Consider the following 27,305-nt stretch of genomic DNA (forward strand, 5'->3'; position numbering starts at 1 on the left):
GTTACCATGATGTAAGTCATAAACATGGCAAAAGATAAATAGATGCTTCCCTTACTTCTTACCATTAGCATAACAATAGGTCACATCTACTTCCTCTGCGAGAACATGTTTTAAATGCAATGTTTTTCATTAGAGTGCTTGCATTGGCCCTGTTTTCTTTACAAATAACACTGTCTATGGCCATAATTTCATCAAATCGAATCAAAACAAACTTTATTTGTATAGCTCCTTTCCTACAAACAAGAGCATAGTAAGCTTTAAGGAGTACAACATGAAGGCAATATACAGTATTTGGTGTCTGCACTACTCAAATGAGTTTTCTGGCGAACAAAGGGACAAAACAGAACTGAAAATACAGAAGTCGGAACTTCACTTAAAAAACGATGCTTTAATTCCACTCCATACATAAACATACAGCTGCAGCTGCTTGACAATAGCCTACGTGTGTATGAAAACACTGACAGTTTGAGTGGAAGGCTCATGGAATTAAATCAACCCTTGAGTGCAGACAGCTGAAAGCAACGCACGCATGTGAGTTTCTTAGAAATGACCTATCGTGAAGTACCAACCACTCTTACATTTCTGTTTCTTTCCAAACCCCAAGGATTTTTAGGCATCATTTACAGAGTGTTGTTGAATAAACACAAAATACGAGTGCTACAGGCAGATTGCTGGCCCTACAGGGCCTTCGTTACATCTACTGAATAGTTTGGCATGGAAGTATAACATAAGAGGCTTCTGCCAAGGAAATCTTTTTAAAACGATGAGTGTACATAATATGGTATATCACTATGAAAACATTTCCTTGGAGTATAGAATTCTAAAGATTTTGTTGGAGTTTCTTGATTTAAAGAAAATGTATTGCTTTTAACCAAAAGTGTTTGAGACATTATTTTCAAAAACAACCTTTATAAAAAAAAAACTATTATTCACAAATATTAATGCAGAATGAGATATTAGTCACTTTGAGTGACTTTGAACAAAAAATTTAATAAAATTAAAAAAAAAAACTTATTTTTCAGTTTTTTTAATTCTTTTTAATCAACTTCAAAACAATAAAAAGATGAAGAATCATCTCAGGAATTTCACAGTGTGTTTGCGGTGTGCGAAGTCTGTAAAAATACAAACCAGAAAGAAAGATCTAACATAACTAAACTAAAGTTTATATCACAGAATAAAATGTACCTAAATCCTCATACAATTCAAATCAAATATATCTGAAATATGTATGCATCGCTCAAGGGCTATTAATAAATGCATGGCTATCTTTGAGGTTAACAGATGGTGTCATAAAATGAAATAGGCATCACACTTAAAATATGCTCAGACACTGAGGACGTTTATGTATCCAGAATTTGTTTCATTGCCTTTAAAATGAAGGGCAAACATTAACTCTAAAGTCAGCCACAGTGGTAAAGAGGAACAAGCAAGAGTAACTGCCCATCTCATCCACCAACGGTGTCATGACAAACTTATTAATCAAATAAAACTCACTAAAAACGGAAAATGTAGCACTATTCAAAATTAAATATTGAGAGTGAGTTCCTCCACGCTTCATCTGTAATTATTTGTGATTCTAATACTTTTAGGCAATTTGTAATAAGGTTAAACCAATCTAGAAAGTCTATTTATAAAACAAATTGCAATAAATCCAACTACATTCTGAAACATGGATTCACATTTAATTTTTAATACACAGGTAAATGTGTGAAATGTTCTTAGCTGTTTTTTATGGAAGAGATTGGTACTCTCAACACGTAAAATGTTTGGATGAGAAATGGGATTATGATAACTTGCCTGATTTAATAAAAATACCTAATTATTTGTTTTGTTGGGTGAAATACAAAGAGAGCATTGACCTGGTCGACTAGCTTTTCTAGTAGATATCGGTCCGATATCAGCCAGAAAAGGAATATCAGATTTTTATTTATTTTTTTATTTTTTTATTTTATTCAATCATATAATATTCTTATTCTAAAAGGTTAATTAAATGTAATCCATTGATTTATAATATATTGATCTGTTTTTTTTCTTTTTTTAATAATCAAGCCTTTTCTAATATTCCACACTAAAAAATAAGTAATAAAAGTATGTATAATTTGTGCTGATATTGCATCGGACCGATATCGGTATCAGTCAATACTCAAGGATGCATTATCGGTATCGTATCAGAAGTGAAAAAGTTGTATTGGGACATCCCTATTTTCTAGTTCTAAAATGCACAACACCCCTGTGTCTCGACTCTTGTCTCTCTTGGGACTTTTACTTTAGTTCTGATAAAGAAATGATTAGCAATTGAATTGTCATTCATCTTTATATTTTACATACATTTCATCATTTCGTAAAGACCATGTTCCGAAAGGAAATTTAAAGGGCTGTAGCTTTAGCTGCCGTCCTAGATCTAGATCTACACCATGGTATTTGATATCACAGCTACGTAACACAGTAAGATAAATCGGCAGGAAACAGAAAATAAGCTCAGGGACAGAAAGATAAAAAAACAAAAGCATTAGCATCTAACAGTTTCATTATATTCTTCTATTTAATAGTTTACTCTTACTGCATAAAAGGAATACCATATATTAAACACTTAACATTAGAGGTGTTCAAAAAAATCGATTCGGTGATATATAGCGATATTACGTTGTGCGATTCTCAGATCGATTCTAAACGCATCCATATCAATTATATATATATATATATATATATATATATATATATATATATATATATATATATATATATATATATATATATATACTAACCTTTATTTAACCAAGAAAGTCTTCTCCACTGCAGGAGACAGCATAACTGTACAAAAAAGTGCGCTGAAACCTGGGCATGTTGACCATGTTGTGTTTTTTCAATAAATACTAAAAAGAAAGTTGCACTAAAGCCATGTTGCACTAATGTCAAAGTGGGATTAAAAGCCACAGACTGATTGTTATTTTTTTTATTTTAAGTTGTTGGCACATGGCATGTTAAAGCCAATGTTTTGAGTGTAAAATATGCCAATAAAATATATTTCATACATAATATTTTCATGAAGGTATACACATTTACAGATTAGTTTCTAATTCATTTCTTAAGTAATATATTTAAAAAAAAAATGCAATAATTGCCTTATATGTTAATATCGAGATATATTGTATCGTATTGTATTGTGACCTATGTATCGGGATACGAATCGTATCGCCAGATGCCAGGCAATACACACCCCTACTTGACATGTATTTTCCAAGTCTTAGCAAGGGGTGCAGATCTGATGCAGAAACACATATTTGTATCAAAGTCTGACAAACAGATGGATGTTATCCCATAAACAGGTGATGATTAGCTGTTTGCATTCAATGCACTGGTGAAGATTGCTTTACTATTTCTGTTTGAGCAAATGCAGCTCAGCAAGTATAACAAGGAGTCAAAATAGCATTGCAGTTGAACTCTAAAAATAAAGTTAGTCTACAAGACTGAAGCAACTGGATGTTAGCAGGTACAGTAACCCCAGGGCTTAAAAAAAAGGGCACGATTACTATTCCATAGCACCCTCAGTCCTCAGCCGCACACAATCAACAGAGGAACGCTTAGTGAGATGGATGCAGACTTGCGAGATCATCCCAACAACCCACTCTTTGAGTACACAAACACAGAGAAGAAACTCTAGCGTCAGCAAATGTTTCCCTCCTCCATAAACAAAGACCCCACAAGGAAAAAGCTCCAGAGAAAATGCCTGATTTGTACCGTGAAGGTTTCACATAATGAAAAGTTACAAGCCCAGTTCAATTTTAGCTTAAATGTGTCTTAAAGCTCTGGACAGAAGCAGATCTAATGTGGGAGTTAGTCTTGAGACTTTAAATAATCATCGATGAAATGCTGAGAGACAGAAAATGGGAGTCATTTTATTCATTTTTAGATGTAAAATATAACCAAAAAAATAAAGGAACAAAAGCCTGATTAGGCAAAACTATTGGAACTGATAAAAATACAGTGCTGCTTCCATTTGTGGGGCTGTATTTTCAAACAGATGATTTTCTGTGTGTAACACAAGAAATGGACCAAGTAATAAATAGAAATAAATAAAGCTTAAACACCCAATAGGAGTTCTTTTCCCCTGAACGAGGGGGGTTGGTGGAGTAATTTTCTGTAAACTGGCAACTCACTTTGCATCAACGGATTAAGAAAATAATGAAAATTGGCTAGTCAATCTCACACTTCTAAATTAAGTAGCAAGTATCCAAATGACAAAATTAAAAGGGTGAAAATGAAGTGGAAGATAAGTAATTGGCTGGGAAAATTCTGACAGAAGGAGAAGTGGAAAACATGGCAGCTAGGTAGAAGAGAGTAGGAAATAGAGAAGGCGGTGGATGCTCCAGGCGATGCCATCTGTAGGCGGATGTGCAAAGGCTGGACGCCACACACCTGTGCGGGACTGCCTGGGAGTTAAGGCCCTCGGCACAACGGCCCCGCAGCCACCTGTGCTGCCAAACAGGTGTACAGCCCAGCCAATTAAACTATTAGACAAACACAAGCCTCCGGGACTAAATTAGTAAACTGCCCAAACGGAGAAACAAAAGGCAGGAGTAAGCACTCACTATGAAGAACAACAACTATACTTTGACAGTGAGACTATCTGAAGTATATTAAAACGCATTATGCTGGAAGATTTGTTTGTCCATTTAAAACACTCAAATCATTGTAAATGAAGGCCTTGTCCACACGTAGCTGGTTTTTTTTTATAAACGTATATCCACCATCCTCCGTTTTAAAAAAAGTTCCATCCACACAGCATCTTTTTAAAAAAAAATTCCATCCATAAATGTGCTATCCACAAGTGAATGGTAAGCTACACACCCCAGCGGTCCAGGGGGCGACCCCCGCCACATGCCGGCCCCACGATGCAATACTGTCCACAGGGAGGTGGCCACGGCTCCCCCGACGAGAGAGGAAGCCAACCGCCGCCCAAGCAGGGCCACCCCGCCAGTCGCAGATCGACAAGCAGGTGTACCCAAGCACCCCCAACCCCCAACTGGGCACCGCTACCGCCAGCACAGTCCCTGTGATGTTTGGAAACAACTCCAGTTATCAGTCTCCACACTCAAACGCAAAACCGGAGTTTTCCCAAATCTTCACTTTGGTCGGTGTTTTCCAAAAGCCCTGTTTTTAGCAGATACCCGGCTACCTGTGGACGGGGTCTAACTCCCAAATTTCTATTATAGGACTGTTTACTAGAAATGCACCAAAAATAAAATTGTTGGCCGAAACCGAAAATGAGAAAACCAAGGCCGACAAACAAAAAAACAGAATGAAATTATAATGGAAATTATTAGTCCCATTGTTTTTACGGCTGTGAATGTGTACTAACCTCACTAAAATTAAAACAATGCAATTGTATAAATTTGTATTAATGCTTTAAAGAATGAATCCAATCAAAATATGAAAATATTTATTTAGCACTGACATTTGCTTGCGTCACCCTTTTTCGGTCAGGTTTTTTCAGTAAGAAAAGTGTTTCGGTGGCCGGAATTTCTGTGCATCACTACTGTTTATGTGATACTTGTCACTTGTTTATTTAAAGAGAAACTAAAACCCCTGGTTTTGGCTGACCTGCCACTAGGGGGAAAATTCAAAAAACGTCTCCTGGAGCAAAAAACACACCAGTCTATACCATAAAATCTCCAAAGAAGAATCAATGCTATGCTATTTACTAAATACTCACTAAACTTCTCAATCTAAACTTCACAATTCTGTCAATCCAACCTACTTTCACAAATTGCAGAGTCCAAATGTGCAAGTTTTTATAGGAGGGCGGAGCCACCAATGGTGGTTTGTGACGTAAGAAGGCACCAAAACATCACAAACTACCATTCTCAGCCAATAGCAAAATGTTATTGTAATAGCTGGGTTTCAACCCGTAGAGGGCAGTCACTCTTACATTTTACAATTTTTACAATACTCAAAATTGTACTACTTTGACTAAAATGTCAAAAGTTGGACTAGGATCAATCAACAACACTACTTCATACCCAAATACATTTTATTTCGGAAGAAAAAAAAGAGGTTTTGGGGTTTAGTTAATCTTTAAGTCTATAATTTGAATGGCATCAATATAAAAAAAGCCAGCAAAAAAAACCCCAAAAGCACTTTTTTTCCTGCTTAGACGCACGTCAACCAAAACCAAACGGTTTAGTTGTTCTTTAACCTGAGGTATTACTTAAAAAACAAGGGGATCTCACCTAATGTTTGTATGGCTTTTTCATTTCTAAGAAGTCCTGAATATCTTTCAGGTAATGAGCTGAAAGTCTGTATGTGTTGCTCTACAGGGCTGGGAGTTTGTCAGCGTGAAGAGAAATGTTAAACACAGCAGCACAGCTGGAGAAGTACAAAGGGAGCAAAGCATTTTCCAACATTCAGATGGTATTCCATATGTTTATTAATAGTAAGGCTTGAATCTTAAAAACATTTAAATATTATTATAAAAGCATTTTCACAAGTCATTATTCAGTGATGGGTGCATAAATCATCTACCCTAGCACCTCCTACTTCCTGTAGGCCTCTATACAATAACTGATAAGCATACCAAACAAAAGCTACATTAACATAGTGGAGTCAATGCAAACTTCTTTCCTGTTGTATTTAGTGTGTTCTTATTCATGAGTCATAACCTTAACCATGCTTCAAGAAACAAATCAGACAATTAATTCAGAATGAATTATTCCAAATTAAAGTATTCTAATTTGTGTATACAAGTAAATAGTAATTCCAGGTTACTACAGGTTTATTCACCTTTATTCAATTCTGCTGTAGGTCTGGTGGTTGGGAAGGGTTCTGATTGGACAGGGGGCGAAACACACTTTCACGTTTCACTTTTGTCAACAGAGCAGGAAAAGGGCAGATGATCCCTCAAAGCCAGTGGTTAATGCAACAGCTGCTCTACCTCCACTATACAGGATTTAGAGTGAAAGGAGAACCTTATGATGACCCAGATGCCATCTAGTGAAGCTGTTGCAGGGCGTCATGTCTACAATGTTTCATTTGCCGATGTCTGTGTGTGTGTCTAATATGTCCGTATATTTATGCTCCGTCCGTCCACTCTTTTCATTATGTCCATGTCTTCTAAGGCTCTTATTAAATAAATAGTCTAGGCTCAAACCCGGCTTACTTCAGGCGGCCATCTTGGATTATGTCGTCACCAGCGCGTCATCATGACAGGACGATCATGCACAGAACAACCGGAATCAATTTAAAGCGGAATTAAATATTTACAAGATCGAGACATTATTCCTTTCGGAATTAAAATTAGAATAAAACAGGTCTTAAGTTTAATTCGGAAAAGCCATCTTAATTTGTAATTAGATGTTTACAAGGTCATTTTAGAGATAATTTAATTTTTGTTCTGAATTAAAGGGGAATTTAAACTCTCATGTAAACGTGGCCACTGTGCTCCCAACCACACACACACTTACATGCACACACACACAGAGGAGGCCTCTATGGACTAGCCTCGCCATCCGTGGGAGGTTGCTCCTTTAAAAAAAGCACTGCTCCTGATATGCTGGTCAAAGGTTCAGCCATTTAAAAACACCCACAGGGCAAACTCAGCCTCAGTTACTTCCCCTCGGCATCAGTTGGCCTTTTCTGAGTGAAGAGCTTGACTTGACTCCCCAGAGCTTGCTGGAGATTTTGGATGCTGACTCCACAGCTCTGCTATTACCCGAAGGATATTTACTTCTCTACTTTGTCAATCAGTCTGCTAAGTGCACAAATGTCATTTCAGTGCAATAAAGTGAAATTATTCCATTTATGAATACTTGTATAAATGATTACATAACATCGCTTTGTGGACAAAGAGGAATGTTCTCTTTTATTCCTTTATGTGTCTAAATATCTGGACGGAGAGGGTTTTGTTGTATTACATTTGCAAACAACTCTATTGCTGCCTTTGGTTCTTTAGCTGTAACATGGGCCTTACAACACAGATTAAATAAAATAATCATAAAAGGCTATGGCAGGCAGGTCGTCTCTTTAAAAGGGGTCACACAAAAAAAGAACATCGACTAATTCAATTCAATACCATTGAATGCAGCTGCTCATTAGTAAGCATTGGGAAACATTGCTACAACAGTTAAATTGTAAATAATCCAGACGCTTTGCTATTAGTAAGGTCTCCACTGTAAAGGATTAGGTCATAAAACTGAAAATTGCATTTAGAGGACAGAGAAGTTGTGTAACTAGAAGCAATCGAAAAAAAAAACCAAACGTATTCATGCATTTTCCAACCAGCTTGCTCCTTTTCTGGGTCTGCTGGTGCTAATCTCCAGCTGTCACTTACAGTCATGTTTTTGGGCTGTGGGAGGAATCTGAAGTACCCGGAGAAAACATGCAAACTCCACAGAAAAAGGACATAAGTGTCCACCTCAAGGCCTGACCCAGGAAAAAACTAATTTATGAAGCCTTTAAATGAAAAGAGAATATAACATGTACACCCCACCTTTCACCAAAATGATCTACAGTCCATTAAGTTCCACTTAAATCAGCTACTTTGGCTATATCTTCATTAGAAAACGTTATAGTGTGGGACTCATAGATCAATGACTGAAACCTAATTGACTGAAAAAAAAAAAAAAAATAATAATCAAAATTGCTGATTGAAATTTCAACTAACGTTCCATTAGTTGAAATTTCTGCACATTGCATTGTGGGATGTGGATTCGTGGAGACTGGTGCATAGAATAGTTTTTACTTCATTCTGAATACAATTAATAACTGGAACAAACTACAGAAAAATTAATGCCAAGCAAATAATTGTCCTCTTTGTCTGGTGGAGAAAAAAAAAACAAAAAACAGGAAATCTGGGTCAACCAAGTGTTTAAGATGAAGATTAACACAAACTTTGAATTAAGCTGACATTTTTACTTATTTTTTCTGTCTTTCTAGAGCATGATTGATCTATGTGGCACAAACTATGCTTTAATTTAATATGACCATCTAGGAGGAACAGTTCATGCAGGACTAACCTGACAGGGTTACTGGTGAGAGACACTCGCAGAGATTCCAGGCAGTTGAGCAGCTTTTCTTCAGTGATGCCAGAACGTAGTTCATGAACATATTCCTGGGATGAAAGCGTAGACTCATGCTTGCTGTTCCTTAATCCACCCTGCAATTAAAAATAAAGAAAAACAGTCAGCACATTACCTTGGATAAACAATTGATACTGAAAAAGGTCACAAGTGAAAACCCACATGCATTTGTAACAAACCATCCTCTACAAAAACCGGCCCATTCCTAAAACTCAACGGCCCGTGGCCCATCTATCCATAGTTGGTGAATGACAACGATTATCCACTGAGTTCATATGCTCGACAGACAAAACTGAAAACACTTGCACGCTGCAGCAGAAGGCAACCATAGCTTCTCTACGAGTAGCAGGGATACTCACAAAAAAGAAACAGTCATTTACCAATGCAGAAATGATAAAAGAATGCATAATTGCTGCTGTCGATGAGATGGTAACAGACAACAAAGTGATATAACAGGTGATATCTTATATTAATGGATGTTTTAGTCAGACGTTTTCAGTTTCTTTATTTCTTGCACCTTTTAACCAGCAGGTGCTGTGATTATTATTTAATTAAACTTAAAGCTGTGTGTTTTTTATTACTTGTACAAAAGGGGGAGGTAGTAAACCCGGAAACATTAGAAACATTTCGGAGAAATAGGCTACCGGGGACAGAGTAAATTCTGCCCCTAGTTCCGACTGCATATTTACAAGTTTATACATATTTTATTATTGTGCATAGTTGTTATGAACATATGCATAGGCTACATCTGAATAAGGTAACCTCCATCCATCCATTGTCATACCCGCTTATTCCTGTTTAACAGGGTCGCGGGGAAATAAGGTAACCTTTTAAATGATAATAATTAGAAATAATTAAAATACAACTGGTTTCAATGCGTTTCCAAGCAGTTGGAACTAGTTGCCAGTAAATAAAACTTTATTAAACTCCAAAAACATTAACCAGTAATAAATATTTGCTCTCTGGTAAAGATAGTAGCTCTAACAACCGGTACAATGATAAACTTGGTGACATTACAGCCTGTGAATGCAGTACGGGGCATAATTTACTCTGTCTCTAAAATGTTTCCGGGTTTTAGTATCTCCTTCCAAAAAGCCAACTGGTGCTGTTACTGTTATTTAAACCGGAAGCTGGTCATGTATTTCAGTTGTTGTGTTTTATTATTAATTGCACAGAAAGCTAGCAGGTGTGTGATTTTGTGACTTTGCTCTTTTAAAAATAAATACAACTGAAGCTAGTTACGTTTTTTAAATGTTTTGCACAAAAAGCCAACAGGTGTATACCTTTGTGACTATGCTTTTTTGTTTTTTTAAATTAAACCTGAAGCTAGTTATGTTGTTGTTTTTTTCAATTTCATGCACAAAAAGCCAGAAGGTGCTGTTACTGTTATTTAATGAAACCAGAAATTGGTCATGTTTTTTCAGTTTATTTATTTCTTGTACTTTTTAACCAGCAGGTGCAGTGATTATTATTTAATTAAACTTGAAACTGCTTGTGTTTTTCATTACTTGTACAAAAAGCCAACTGGTGCTGTTTATAATTTGAAGAATTTAATAAAAATATTGAAAATGTGCTTTGTGTCAGTTCACTACTAGAGCAACTGTACCAGGAATGTCCAGCCCACAAACCATAGCCTTCCGACGATATGGCCCACAGCAAAGCGTAGTTGAATAGCCCTGCTCTACAATATACAGAAAATTAAGAATAGCCACAGAGTACAGGGTCAAAATAGGGAAAATATTTTGATCGATAAATGTAGTATTAAACCTAACACTTTATTAAAATAAATTATATAGTGATATCTAAGCAAACTGACCTGAATTTGTGGTTTTACAGTCAAAATAAAATTCCATCAGAATTGTTTTTTCTGTATTTTTCCTATTAGCAATGGCAATAATATTGGACTGTATGGATACACAGCCAAGAACAGCTCGACAAGCTATCTACAGCTAGTGCTTTGGCTAAATAGATTCTTGTATATAATCTCCACTGGGACGTGTTGCTACACAAGCTTACACAATCAGACTACCCATTGGTGGAAACACACATTCAGCATAAAGGAGAAACACACCTATACAATCACTCTCCAAGTACACATAAAGGTACCCTGAGAATTGAAGTGGAGATTGGGGCTCTGCTCGATTTTAAGGTAACTGATCGAAACTGTTGTTGGCCTGACTTCAATTCCTCGCAATCGAGCACAAGGAAAAATAAAAAAAAGAGAGAAATTAGTGAAAAGCAGCTACTGTATGTATTTAAATGGATAACAAGCAAGGCAGTATTGTCTCAGTTTTTAGTTCCAGCTACACAAACCGTTGTGTTTACCTTATTAAACTTGTGTATAACCCAGACTTTGTTGTTTTGGGGACCTACATTTCAGGTGAGAGATGATTTAAATTTAAATGTAAAGTCAACAAGGAACTTAAAAGTAGAAGTAAAATCCCATAAGCCTGGAACAGACTGCTATTCTAAATCGGCATCACTGCGTCCTCCCCTGGATTGCTGGTTCCTCACAAAGAAATGTGCGTTAATCGGCAGTTTAGGAAGCGATAAGCTAGCTCATTTATTAGGAGAAAAACAGAGTCCTGCTGCTCTCCTGCAAAGCTGAGCAAAGATAAGAGATCAGTGTTTTTTTGGGTGTTTTCTTTGCTTGGGATAAACGAGGCAGCAAAAGAGTAGAAAATTACCAGTAAATATGTTAGTGAAAGCCATGAAAGCTAGTTTGATAATGATAAGTTAGTTTTGTTCTCATACAAACTAGACAATGAGATCAAAGGGGGAAAATGTAGCCTAAGAAAAGTACCTGCATCTTGTTTCCTTTGATTCCACCCTGATTTTAATCGCTGCCTTCCGTTTGCTTACTGTTTGATTTGATTTAATGTTTTATTTTGAACAGGAACACAACAGGAGTGTATTTACCACAATGAGAAAATAATAATTAGAATAATAATTACAAAATAAAAAATAAAATAAAGCAAAGAGAGAATAAATGGTTACAAACTCCTGTAGGAGGAAGTATAAACTTATATGATCCCACCCCTTGTAATATCTAGTACCACATTTTATTTGTATACATTAGTATTCTTGTAAGATACACATATTTACACTATAAAATGAGACAATTAATTGATGTATATTTCTATATAATTATACACTTCATGTATTCGACTATACATTCATCTGTCCAAACATACAGATACACATAAGTAAATACACACCTTTTTTACGGTATATTTTTTCACCTTTAACACTTAAGCTTCTAGAAGATACATTTGATGTATTTATGTTTGAAATGTTTTAAATTCAGAAAACACACAAACTGTTCCACTGTTGTTTCTGAATATTTTTTGGGAAAAGTTTTTGTTTTGCTTTTAATGCTATTTGACTTGTTTGAAAAGCTACAATTTCTGCTATTGTAAGTAATTTTGATTTATTGAATAGTGGCTCAGTGTGGTCCAAATATCCTGTATTATGAACAAAACGTGTAGCTTGTTTTTGAAGTGAAACTAATGCTTGTAATCTTGTTGTGTAGTTATGTCAGTATGTCCTGTCACTCTGCAATCATAGCCATACTTGTGTTTAATATCACTGCTGATTTGCTGCGCATCAAGGATACAGTATGTGATTAACCCTTCTATGACCTCTGCAGAACGTCGGATCATCAAACCCTCAAGACTCCAACACCTTGTATTTTCCGTATTTGTTAGCTACTAAACTGCCACTGTGAGCTCCGCATTTGAGTCCATCTGTTCCCAGCCATGACACTTAGATCTCAATTGTTCCCAGCAGAAGTGGCCCCATATCAAGAAAAGCTTGATCTCTGGTTTCACCACATACTCTGACCTCTGGAAACCAAAGACACTGACCATCAACTGCTTTTTCACAACCCTAGCCAAAATCAATAGGATCCTTTGGGATAAAATCAACATTACATCACTATACAAGGAGCAGAAGGAAAGGGTTACATGCTGGTCAGTGGGTAATAGAGTCCGTCCCCCCATCAGCCTCTCAAAAAATGGTCAACAGTGAAAAGTAGTAAAAAAGAGACCCCTGAGAATGGGAGTAAGAGAAGATAGAATTGTGGGAGAGAAAGTGTAAGTAGTTTGTGGCGCAGTGGTAAAACATGAGTTGTAAAATAATCATGGAAGGTGATTATGATGGGAAACAGGGAACAAAAAATACCCAACGAAAGTGTTGAGAAGAAAGGGCAAGGCAAAAAAAAGAAGACAGATACAGCCTTTTGACCACAGCCACCAGCCTCATCTCCTACCGGTTATTGAATCCCCTATTTGTCGATAAAAGTATTTCCTGCCAAAGAATATAGTGCTGGGAGCAATTACTTCAGTGAGCCTGTCAATTTCATTTTGGGGGGTTAGGGGAACATGGAGACACATTCCCTCCCTTTCTATCACCTCTGCCTCTGCCTCTACATGCCTTGTAAAGTGACAAAGTGCCCAGCTTTCTATAGAGGGCAGGGCAGGCGGACAATGCCAAGGCGGCTGCACCCCCACAAGTCATCTCCACCTGTAATGAGCCTTTAACAAGCTAGCAGCTTCCTCAGTGGACAGTGCTCAACACATGCAGCCACAAAGATGGATGCATTATTCAGCTTTCTTTGTCAGCTAATGAAAAACTACCCAAGCAGTAACATATTGGGGCTGGAACTAGGAGCTAGCGTAAAGGCTAACTTCTTCTTTCACTCAGGCTAACCCCTAACAGTTAAAACAACTTTAAAAACAATTTCACTAGTTGGACATGAGTATTATGTCTAAGTTGTTTCTTAAAATGGCTTTTTTTAAATAAACACCAACAATGTTCTAATGCAGTGTTTCCAAAATGGGGGTACGCAATGGCACTACAGGGGGTACTTCTGAGAAATTGAAAAATTGACATATGAAAGCATTAAAAATATGGGGTTTTATAATGTTTGATTTTATTTGAAAAAGATTATCATACACAAAACAACAACAAAAACACACAAAATAAGAGAAAAATATACTGAAGATTAAAAAGAACAGACAAACAACAACAAAATACACAAAATGACACCAAAAAACACACGCACTTAAAGAGAAAAATACTTACCATCACCAGTAACACAAAAAAACAACAACAAAGACACAAAACATGAACTGAAAGTACAAGGATCAGTCCCACATCAGGAAGGATATGATTTGAAATGATAAAAACTACGGAAATAAATCCATTCTGGAGGCACTAAATACAGTTTCATTCTACTTATTTACAATGGGATTCTTTAAAATGTGTGTTATCGTTCATTTATTCTATCATTATGCTCTATAGATGATTTTTCATAGTATTCTGAGCAAAACATTGCTGTCAAACATATGGGGGTACATGGATTCAGAAACAAGAGAAAGGGGTACTTAGGCCAAACCACTATTCTAATGAAACAGCCCTGAATAATAAGTGTTGAAGAAAACTGGCTGAACATTTTTTGTGGTTTTTGCATTAATGTTCCCATTCAACCAAAATATCAGAGTTATAGTGCATATACTTTCAATCACACCACATTTATTAATGTGACTAAAAAAATCATGGTTTTCCTTATGTTGCCTTTAAATAGCAGATTTGTATAAAAACTAAATTATCTCATCTATCTATTATGGCACAATTTTGACTAAATATAAAGTTGGTATTTGTTCATTGGATCCCCATTAGCTTTAAATGTGGTGGTTGCTAATCTTTCTGGGGTCCAAAAAAAAATCAAGCTTGAATCTAGTACATATAAGAACAGGAAAAAAAGTGAAAAACAGTTAAAAATATACAGAAACATTACATAAAAAGGTTCATCAAGACATATTTTCATTACAGCAACAAATAAAATAAAAAAAACAGAAGATTTTTTTTAAACGTGTAAAATTGACATGTCTTTCAGGTCCCTCGGTAATTTGTTCCATGAGTTAAAAGCTCTAAAAAAGACAGACATTTGTAAATAGTTTGTATTAGGAAGATTGGTGACAGATAGAGTTAGAAGGAAGTCGAGTATTGTACAAGTGGATATGATGGGAGTGAGATGATGACATGTAATTACACCTTATTTCAAACCTTTGAGTTCAACACATTTGGTTGTTGTTGTTGTTGTTGAAAGCATACACACAAATACAAGTCTTCAACACTGTAAGCTGAATTTAATAAACTTTTTTTAACCACATGGCCTGATCTTTTAAACCCAAAAAAACTCCGACAATAAGTTGAACTACTGTTAAAAAAAAAAAAAAAAATCTAATTACCGCTTCTTAGTGTATAATTAAAGTTGAACCTAACTGTTTTATGTAGAAATAATGAAGATAGAATCAGAACAATTAAAGCATATCAAGCCTTGTGATAAGCATGTTTTAACACAATTTCCTGTTCATTAGCGACACCATGATTAACTGAGAGAGAAAAAAACACAAAAATGAAAAACAGAGCATACAGACAGGTAAACCCAAATGTCACAAATCTCATCTATTTCCTTCATGATACAAACATGACCTATGAACAATAGTGTTAACATTACAGTGCCAGGTAATGCTGTTTGCACACAACACCCAGGAGGACACCAACCAAAGGGCTGTTATACTAAGTAAATGAGCAATCCTGCATTTGTCACAATCTAAAGTTTGGCACCTGAATGTGACAGCGGTGGCAGTAAAGGTCAACAGGAACACGGATCAGGAGAGATGGAGGCTGGATAGACAACCATTTCTTTCCAGCCCCTACTTAAAGGACAGGGTTCTGCTGCCGGCAGATAAGACATTTCATCCAGGCTCCGAGGTGCAGGGCTCCCAGCTCAGTGGGGGATTTCCCAACAGACCACGTGGCCAATTTTCATCTTCTTCCTTCCTCATCCATTAACAGCGCCATCTTTTTCCCTTCTCCCTCCATTAATTTATTTTTTTTCCCCCCCTATATCTGTCACTCACTTCATCAGTGATGACAGTTTTAAATCTTGGGTGACAGCTACAAAAAGAAATTTGTTATCAGTACACACAAGGGTAATTTTCCTTATTTCTCGTGTCCTTTTGGGACATTAAACTAAAACTTATAGAGGAATCTTTACTGTCAGCCACACTCATACCAGGGATGTCCAGAAATTCAGGCGACAACCGGAATCTCCTACTACTCTCTTTCTGTCTGCTTTCTACTCTTAAACATGTTCATAAATGATTCCTGACCCCTTTAGCACCGGAAAAATATATATAATATTACGTGAATGTCTGTTAAAGTCAGGTTTTTCTATTAGCTAGCTCTATGCTAGCGCATAGCATCTCTTCTTCACTATGCAGAATAGCTTCATCCGAACAAAACACTGGGTTACCAATGCCCACTGCTGGTCGAAGCAAATATCTGGTGGCTGCAACTGAAGGAAAAAAATTATTCTCTCTAAAAATTTCCCCAATAATATAATACATCTTAACATTCACAACATTACTGAATTCAACTAAATTAAATAAACATTATCTTTAAAAAAAGATTCAACAAAGAAAAGAGTCGCTGGTAAGAATAATTAACAGACCAAATTTTGAAAAAGTAGATTTTGAAGGGTTTTTAATTGTTCTCTATGGAATTGAAAGGCTGCAATGATTAGTCGACATGTCAACTACAAAAATTTGTCCAAGAAAATTTTATAGCGTCAATGCGTCATTTAATCTTGTAAATAAATTATTCAAAACAAATAAATAAATATTCAAGTGATTTTTAGTCCATTCTTCTTTTAAATCATATTTCTACACATTTATTTGTGTATATAATTCTCAAACCTTTGTGTACACGGTCTGAGTTTTTTGTGCATCTTATCGGTTCCATGTGTTTGTGTCAATGATACAGTTCTGTAAACACCAGAAAGTGTGTGTGCTTGTGACCATGTATTCATGCATGGACAATGTCCGGGTGATGTTTGTGTGTATGTGGCACAGAATAGTCCCCAAAGCAGCTCTTTCCCTGTGTTTTGCAGGACTCGTATCTGCAAAGATTTCCAATGACACTTCTATGAAGATGTGAGCAGATGGTATAGTATGGTAAATTATCTATTTACAGCAGTGTAAAAAAAGAAAAGAAATAAAGCTAATTTTCTGTAATGATGTGACATTCAAGAGTTTTGTTTATGGTTGTTTTTTTGGGGGGGTGGTTTTCTAAGCAAGAACCGGGTATGATAACTATTGAAAATAGTTTTTAAAAAAAATAAAAAAAATTCCACATAAAGATTGTAAACTAAATTACGCAACTTTTACTTCCAATCGAGAAAACAAATATACTGTATGGAGACATTGAATAATCATAATGTACAATTTGTGCCATGCAGTACAAGTAAAAGAACAATAAAGCAAGACCATGTGACTAACTACCCCCGAAAGACATACCACAGCAAAATGAGTAGCTGAAATACATTAGCATTTTCAGTGTTTTTATTTACATATTTTGAATGTATTTACATCTTGCCTGAAGCTATTTTTGTTTGTTACCTGCAGCATGTTCTCAATGCTGGTCCACTCCTAATGCATAAAGTGAAAAACAGGTGATGGATAACTTTCTGTGAGATGAAATTTCAACAATGACTTATGGATTTTTCCCCTTTCTATTAACTCCAACTAAAAATAACCCCATTGCACTGCGTTCAAATAATAGACTAGACTCCAGCAACTCACCAATCAATTCAAGGTCAGGATTTAGCTCAATTCTGTCCCAAAAAAGTCCTAAAGGCACAAAAACCATGTAGGATTAGAGAAAGCCATGAAAGAAGCTTTTGAAATATTATTCAACTTTTTTTGTTTTCCCCCGGATTCCACCCTGGTGTAACGTAGACTGGGGTTATCGAGTGAAGCCACATAGGACCTTATTTAGGTTTTAACTCTGGTCTACATGGCTTTGATTACAATCTGAAGGCCAAATGAACTCCTGCTCTGCGTGGCTTTAGCTTTGAAGGACTTACAAAAAGGACTGAAGTTAGATCACAAAAATATGACAATGAATAAAACAACAAGCGTCTGACGCTGGTTTCTAAGGTGTGATAAATACTCATGTTATTCTTCTTCACCAAACCTGGCCAAGGGAAAAAAGTACATTGATGATTATGCCTAGAATAATAAGAGCTTAAGTCCCAACTTTGTTTGGCACTTGGCAGATTGTTCCACGGTAATGGGTGGCAGATAAAATCTGACTTAGGTAAAAAAAAAGAACACACTTTTTAACATTAAAAAGGTAATAGAAAATAAAAGATATCTAGTTAAACTCTCAACTAATTTAAATTGTATCCTAGTGCTTTAATAAACATAAATTAATCAAATATTGAATATACTATTATTATTCCATATACTTATTATAATTCAAGAAAAATATAAATATTTGGGGTCCAGAAATATCTCTTATAGTCAATTTATTCTTAATGTTTATCATGAACTAAGTGCTCCTTTTGTAATTTACAATATTCTTACCTTATTCTTGCCATGACTTCATCAAGCCCAGCATTTATCAAACTAGTGGAAATAAGATGCTAAGTTAAAAATTACGTTAGATTGAAGCCGGACATAATGTTTAGTTTTTGTTTACTTAGAAGTTCTCTCGATGTTGATTGTATAGAAAGTTGAAAAAATATTGTTACTTTCCTTTTTTGCCAATTCTTCAAAGAAAGTTAGGTAGAAGGTCAGAAAAAAGACAGAGGAAAGCGAGGGATGGGGATGTTATTATGGAGTCAAAATTACTATTAGACTCATCAAATCTAAGGAAAGGACGAGTGTCTCCTTGTTTAGTTTTTTTCTTCCTCTGAGCAGTTGTGAAGCTAGAATTAAATTAGGTAATGTTCACAATAATTCTGACTTCTAAAGTTGTCTATTATGCAAAAAAGAAATAAAAAAGTTATGTTTTAAGAAAGTGCTTTCCCCAACTCTTATGGCGCATTCACACCAAACGCGTCAAAAGCGGCAGGAGTACATTCACAATATATGGTGGACGCGCTTCTAGGGAGCGTTGGAGGTCCCGCGCCTCCTATGCGGCGCGTTTTGAAGCTTTTCGCGCAGCAGAAGCTTTTGACGTGCGTCCAGCGCCTCCAACGCGGCCAACGCTGGAGTTGGGAATGTTGAACTTTTGGGGCATACCGCAGCGCGTCGGCCAATCAGGAGCTTTCCCCAACCGTGATGTATTCAGAATAATGACAAGAAAAAAAAACACTAACTGGAGGCAGAGACAGATGGACAGGCACAGAGCACCTGTAGTTGGTGTCCTGGTAGGAGATGAGAGCGCCGATGCGGGTAAGCAGATCATCAAACTGGGCACGGGAGAGACCAAAGTAGTGTTGAAAGCGACTCTCATCCAAACGCAGCTCTGGTGAATCCAGAAACGGCGCTGAGGTGTAAATAAAGCCAAGCCACTCTCTCGATAATGTAGAGCCGATGAACGGGAGTCGGAGGCGGCGTGTTCAGCAAGGAGCTCCAAACTTTATTCTCCATTCACCACACTTCTCTATAGCCCTCTAACATCACAGTGTACACACTGAGTCACAACAAAATACATCCGACCAAAAACACCGCCTTCTCAATACAATGTTCCCCACCACTTCACAGTCAGTGGGTGAATTATGAATGTCACTAATCGCCACAATATCATCCATTTTATGAACACCGTCGGCAACAGAGAAGCCCCTCCCCTCGACGCATGTCCCGAGTATCTTCGACGCTGGTGACAAGCGTCTGTATTCAATGAGCACAAGCGTCCAACTACGCGCGTGAGGCACGATTTTGCCGCCCGAAACGCATTTGGTGTGAACGTACCATTATTAGTGAGTAGGACTTTGTTTGATGAGATTGATTGTGTGTGTTCGTTGAGTCTTGTGCTTTAATACCAAAGCATGGTCCATACTCTTGCATGGTCCAAATACCCTTATAGAACTTTCCTAACTTCTACACTCTGTAAGACCACTATAATCCTTAAAAATGTTCATGTTGCTCGATGACTTATTAACTTTAAGAAAAAGAAACTTCAGTACAGTGGTCATTTATTTATCTTGTAACATTATATGAATGTAATTGCAATCTGTGATATTTGTCACTTAACCTTCAATCCTAAATTTGTCTGCAGTGTTATCAACACAACACACAAAACCCACAACCAATTGTTTTTCTTGGTCAACATCCTAAACAAAATAACAATGTGCCAAATTGATGCAATAAATAAAGTAGAGCAAAAACAAGCAGGATAAAGAATCAGGCGCAGGTAAAAATGATTTGGCAGGGACATTAATGATGTGCATTCTCAACACAGTTTCAGTGGGCAGACTCGGATGGCAGGGACAAGCTTGATTTATGACAATGGGAAACCTGGGAGAATAGCGGCTAGCCTTGCCAGAAGCTGAATGGGTGGTATGCTGGGATGTTTGTTTTTTTTTCTCCTGTTTGTGTTTGTAGTACTGAGCCTCAACTTGGACAAGGTTTTAAATGATTTACTCTGACCAGTAAAACACACACAGATTCAAACCAACAAAGCAAAAAAAAGCCTCTGTATTTTCTCTGCCCATACACAATGCAGGGGGATTGGTGCATAGGGTTTAGTTTTTTCCAGGTCAGTCCGCTTTGATCTGCTTCTCATGACTGCATTGAGGTTGTCTCATCTCTAATAACTATATGTACAATTCCTAGCATGTTGCGTGTTTGCTAGATAGATAGAACTTCAAATTGTCCTGCTCGATCTGAGGAAAACAAGATTTATGAAAAACCTATATTAAGATTAACTATACATCACACAAACAGTACCAAAATCAAGATTTAGGTCAATGCAGGGCTCAACATTAATAATTGCTTCTTTGCCACTGGCAAATTAAAGTCTGGCAAGTTATCGCCATCTAACTTGTCCAAGGTGGCAGCAGGTCAAAAAAATAAATAAAATGAAATATTGCAAAGCAATTTCAGGTCTTTGAGAGGTCATCAGTTCTTAGAGAAGGATTGCTAATCGCTACTTGCGTCAAGGAATTATCCCGATAAGAATCAATTTTCTGTAGGGGTGTCCCGATCCGATATTGATATTGGATATCGGTCTGATATTGATATCAGATATTGGTCTGATATCAGCCTCGTATTTTTTATTTAATTGTATAATACTGTAGATATGAAGTTGAAGGATACATTTATGTAACCAATTGGATCATAATAAATGGGTCAGTTTTTCTCATACCTACTGTTGCAGACTATTGTTCTCTGTTTGAATAATATCACTTGATCAAGCCTTTTCAAACATTACACACTACAAAATAAAAAGTAATTATAATTTTTTTTTACTAAAGTATGTACAATTCATGCTGATATCGGATCAATATCGGCATGAGCCGATACGCAAGGCTGCAATATTGGTATCATATCTAAAATGAAAAAGTTGTATCGGGACATCCCTAATTTTCTGTATTAAAAATCACGACTTTTTGCATTTGAAATTTGCTAACCAAAAGTGGATTTCTAGCCCATGAAGCAGAACTGATGGACAGATGGCGGAACAGCAGAGCAGAAGCCTGATTCTAGTAAAAATGTCAATAAAAAAATTGCAATTGGTCTGATATGCAGATGTGGAGCAGTGAGGAGCAAGTATTTGTAGATGTTTGTGATACACAGAGATTGACTGTTTTCTGGTTAGTTGCTAAAGAGGACATGTTCAGGAATCAGAGCCCACCCCAGGCCTGCTCTGAAAGGCTTTGTTGATTGATGACTGGCATCTTCTTTAGGTAATAGCGTACCTTGTAAGACTATTGGCTGAAGAATAATCAATAAATATCTTTTAAAAATGTGGACATCATCCTTTATTTTAATTGGCAAAATTACAACAAATAATCATCTTGGTGTGCTCCAAATGTTCAAACAGTACACATCTTACGAAATTACTGATAACTGACTGAAATTAAACGTGGAGGTGTGATTGAGTTAGCTTTTCAGAACAAAACCTTAATTTGCCATGGAGCAAGTACATTTTAGGCCCTACATGACAAGTGACGTTTGAAAGTGAATGTAGAGCTCTGGAAAGGTGATGGTATACAAAAAAGATAAACACAACACTTGTGCGAGGGAGGTTTATGCAAAGTTAAATTATTTGTACATGTGCTTGTGTGTGTAAAAACTGCATGAGAGATTGAAGAAAATATAGAAACCATTATGAACATAAAAGTATTCAGGCAATAATTGATTTCTAAATCTAAATATGTTTCTAATTGTTGTTCTGATATCTACATCATTCATACGTCTCCATCGATACTGCAGCCTGCTCAATAGCAGCAGAAACGCCTATTCATCCATTCCTAAGTTCAGGCCGCATCTAAGAACAGATGGGGAGATCATTAACAGTCCATAAATGAAGACCCCCAAACTCAAGAGAAAACACTTGCATCAGCAAAGTACCTACTAAACACACTCTTTCCTGAGTTGAGCTCGACTACCCCAACAAAGCAAGATTAATTTGCCTGTTGAATTGAGGCCGGTGCCCCAGCCGTGGCATGCTGCCGAGCTGCTGCTGAGGTGCACTTGTGTCTCACAAGAACAGGGAACATTGTGTTGGGATGTTAAAAGTACAACATAAAAAACCCCCATTGTATAGCTGTGTATGTGTATCCTTATTAATAACAATACAGTGGGTCGAAATATATGGACTCCTGCATTTCTTTATTATTTTTTTAAATTGTGATGAAATGCACAACCCGGATTCGATCCGGATAAAACTTGGTGGGGTAATTGAAGAACCAAACCGACAACTTAATCAAATTTCATAAAGATCTGTCAATTAGAAACTAAGACAGGATTTTTTTTCAAATTTTACAAAGGATTATCCAGAATTAGTATAATGGTTAAAATTTATGTCAAAATCTGAGTTGAAATGGTTTTAGCTCGCCAACACTGCTGAAAATCTTAATTCCTTGGCAGAGATTAGTAGGCATGCTAAGAACAAAATTATGACATTATCTGAATCTATTAAATATTTCACAGATGTACCCAGTGATTATTTGCTATGAGGTGGTCAAAGTTGATTTAAAACAGGTGATTTCTATGGTGTTGATATACATTTTGAATCGTACCATCTAAATTAGTGGTTCCCAAACTGGGGTACGTGTACCCCTAGGGATACTTGAACACCTCTCAGGAGATACACAGAAACTTTTGCCAGTTTATTTTTTAACATAATAGATTTTTTTTTTTTTTACATGCACACAACCTTTTTTTCTCATCCATCAATAATAATTTAAGGCACAACTAAACAAAAAGGTGAATTTCAAATTCTAAAAGATCAAAACATCAGAAATAAAAGAATAAAAAGGCCTAAATTCAAGGTTAATGTTGGATGAGACACAGGAAATAGTTTAGACGAGCCTGCAGACACAAATACATTATGTATAACATGAGCTCAGGGGTACTTGCGTTAAGAAATAAAGGCTAAGGGGTACATGGGGCAATAAAGTTTGAGAAACATTGCACTAAATAAAAAAAATCGGAAATTATATTTTTTTACGTTTAAACTTTGCCTGGTTGTACTTGTCTCAAGCCTAGATGTTAAATCATTAGCAAAACAAAGCAAATTCACATTAAAAAAAGTTGATCATAGCTATCAACATGTGTCCACAAGCTAAAGTATCTCACAGAGAAGCATTTTCTATAGCTCTACCTTCTGTTCCTGGTTTATTTTTTGCCTCCCTGACAGGTGTGACCTTTTAGCTCTGCTCGTAGCGGCCACTTGTGCCCCCCAGACAGTAGGCCTGGATTAGTCCCTCTCTCTGAGGATTGCGGCGCCTTGCACAGATGCTCATGCGGGGCTCATGCTCTCTTCAGCATGGCCGAAGGACCTTTCATGAAAAATAGAACACCTAATGCCCGTAGATAGAGGCATTCATCAAAGACTAGAGCACCCTCCTGTACGTTGGGAGTGCTGCCCACCCTCCCGATCAACAATTCAGTCCTGAGATGCAGAAAAAACTCACTTATCGTAAAGGCACCAGAGAAGAATAGGTAGTTGTATAATATTATATTGTTGTTGTTTTTTTCCTTTAAGAGAGTCCTTCTAATTTTTTTACATTTATTAACATGCTTCAGGTGCATTCCAAGATGGAAACATGTAGGTGTACATTGCTGAATACCCTTTTCAGCACACTGGCTTACTACTTACTGGCCACATTTGAATGACAACTGTAGTAACACCATTGAGGATATAAGAAGAGGTCACAAACTAAACAGGGAAATGGTAACCATGCCAACTAACACTAAGAAGCCAGACCAGTTAACCTCTGCCGTGAACTGCTAAACCCTAGGGTACATCTTGGTAATGACATCTCTTCCTCCATGTGTTTGCTCCATCTCTGCACCTCTCTTTGTTGATTCTTGCCGGTCACAGAGGAATTGGGTGGAGGAAGATGTTGCCTAGTGTGATAGAGCACAGAGCGGCGTGCCAGAGAGACTGATGGCCAGAGACAGAGCAGAGCACTGATTTCTCTTTGTATAGTCAAATTATTATCTAAAAACAAAATCGTGGTATGATCGTGGAAGGGGTGGACAGTGAGCAAAAATTGGTACACTACACACCATCATTCATCTGTCAAACCCATGTGTACACCTTTCCCTCTAAATCTATTCCTTACAATGCATGAATAGTTATATATACATGTTTGATAAGCACTATTTTTCTATGAAATAAAAGGATTAGGTCCAAATGTCCATGCTGACTAGCAATGGCCCAAAAACTAGGGTGCTTTTAGTGGGTGAAGGTGATTATTCAAACGGGGACTGTAGCAGACTGTGCCAAAGGGTAGCCAGCAGGATTTAAGATACACACATACACAGATCATATTTCTCAGTAACACCACAGCTCCAGGTGCCTCATGGGGCCACCAGCTTCCTTCATCCTTCCATCTATCCCCTCATAGCCCTGTCTCCCTGATCCTCATCTCCTCTCTCTCAAAACCAGAGGTTTAGAAAGGCCTTCAGTCAGAAGGCTCCCGCTGTCATACATCTCTGTGCAAAGAATAATGGGGGAAAGAAAAAAGAAGGTTTGTAGGAACCCAAAACCTTTTTCTGGCAAACAATCGATGAGAAGAAAAGGCAAGTATTAAAGTAGAGTTTCAAGAATATGAGCAGACCTGAATGTTTGAGTTGTCAAAAAGATGTTGCATGCTGAGTTGTGTTTATCTGTGTGCGTGTTCGATGCTAAAGCCATTGGATTTTCAGACATGGGGGGTAAAAGGGTCTTTCAGAATAGGATTTGGAAACATGAAGCAGTCCTGGCATGGTATATTCAAATCAAAGGCAGGCAGAAATTTCAGCAATGCATGAGCATTTCTGTGTGAAGGCATTAGAACAGGGATCCCCCATCCAGATGTCTACAATATAAGATCACATTTTTGATTATTTTACTGTTTTGGGGTATTTTGTTTATTTAAAAAAAAATTATTTAAATACCCCAACGACCCTGAAAAGCAACAAGCAGGTTGGAAAATGGATGGATGGCTTATCTGAATTCATGCCCAAATTTTTTGAATTAATGACCTGGCTTTCTTGAGAATGGAGCAAGGTACACAATTCAAAAACATGATACACGTTTAGGAGTGAGATGCTTTTTGTTGGAGGGTCTCATCGAGAGTAATAATCTCTTTTTCAAGAGAGTCCAGGAAGCAGTTAGGTTGAACCTACCATAGTGGATTCAAAGCGGTTACAAGTAGAGCTGGGTATCATGGCTAATTTCCTGAATCAATTGGATTCTGATTAATAAGGTTTTGATTTATTGATTATTCACAATTTGATTTTGATTCAGAATTGATTGATTGATCTTTAAAAATTTAAATGGATATTAATAAGATTGTTCTAAACTTCTGACTTAGGTTGGGGCGGCTTACCCAGTGGGGTGTCATCTGCTTCAGTCATGTTTGCACTGGTTGACGTAGCTAATGCCAGACTATAGTGTATACAAAAAAAAAAACCTTGATTTCAGCACCGAGGAATTGAGTTTGGAAAATGACAATGAAATCGATTCAAGATGGATTAAATACATTTTTTCACACAGCTCTAGTTACAAGCCCGATCCTTCAGTGTTAGGCTACCACTGCCTATAAACCATGTAATGCTATCTGTAATGATACGCATACAGCTTACCTTTATCAGAGAAACAGAAAAAAAAATAAAACAAAAGTACAGATGGGAAACAAAAACAGTGGGTTTTTCATTTAATGGTCATGTGAGTGTTTGATAGAAAAATAAAGAATGTCTAGCCCAAAAACAGTTCGAATTTGTTTCTATTTTGTCAAGCTGACTCTCTGTCTTGCATATATATTAAAAGAAAGATCCTACTCTCAGCCCCCCTGATGTGGTATGAATGTCTTTCTCAAGTTTGATTCCTCGACCAGAGATCTGGTAGTTAGAGGGTTCTGTGCAGTATTTGTACCTAGCACTAAACAAATCTGGACTGAGGCTTTAAATGTTGTTGCTTCTACTATCACAGAAACTGTATGGGCTTTCTTAAACTTTATTGTGTTGCTATAATATATAAGTGAAATGACTGTGCCTGTGGTAGAACTATATCAGTCCAAAAACTTAACTAGTGTGGCCTGATGCCCATTGGGAAAGGAAATGAGTAGAAGATAAAGATAGAAAGAGAGAGAGAGCTGTGAAGAGAAAAAATATGGAAAACAGAGGACGATTTATGATGGGTGACTGTCCCCCTTTAACCCCAATATTTGCCAAGAGGAAAAATGAGGATGAAATTATATTACTGAACCCACAATCAATAACCACAAATATCAAACCGCTTCAGAGTCTTTCAGCCGACTCGCTTGTTGATGAAGCCAACATATGCTGGTGCATTGATGGCAGACTTGTTCCTGCCTCAATCACAGAGTCCTGATTTTCATGCCCCTACTTTAAGTTAACTAATAAACTATCTTCACTAGCGTTTCAAGGGTCACTAGTAGAATACTGAAAACCACGGCTCAGAGTTATTACTACTAAGAGAACACATTTTCCAGGCAGAGCTGGTGACAGCAGATGTATCAGCAGCTGATTCCACCACTATCTGCCTATCAGCGGATGAGCAAGACTGTGGTGCAGATTAGGTTTGGAAAGAAATGTGGTGAGTGAGTATGACTTGCCTGTCACTGCATCTACAAACACCTTAGAGAGTTGTCAGAATAATGGAATTTTTTGTTTGGAGCAATGGAGGCAGCAGAGGGAACCGAGCATAGAGATAAACAACAGCACTGGTACAGTTGTCAGAGAAGATGTGAAT

The 27,305-nt window shown here is 37.0% G+C and overlaps 1 protein-coding gene across 6 annotated transcripts in view; it reads right to left on the reverse strand.

The window, feature by feature from the left end:
* The window catches only part of diaph2 (diaphanous-related formin 2), a 464,914-nt gene that overhangs the window by 338,687 nt on the left and 98,922 nt on the right, over positions 1-27,305 (reverse strand). For all 6 annotated transcript variants that reach the window (XM_028459306.1, XM_028459309.1, XM_028459308.1 and 3 more), the window contains one exon: positions 9,012-9,151. In XM_028459306.1, the coding sequence (XP_028315107.1) occupies positions 9,012-9,151 (140 nt within the window). The remainder of the gene's footprint in view (positions 1-9,011; positions 9,152-27,305) is intronic.

Source organism: Gouania willdenowi, chromosome 10, assembly GCF_900634775.1.
Source record: "Gouania willdenowi chromosome 10, fGouWil2.1, whole genome shotgun sequence".
NCBI lineage: Eukaryota > Metazoa > Chordata > Actinopteri > Blenniiformes > Gobiesocidae > Gouania > Gouania willdenowi.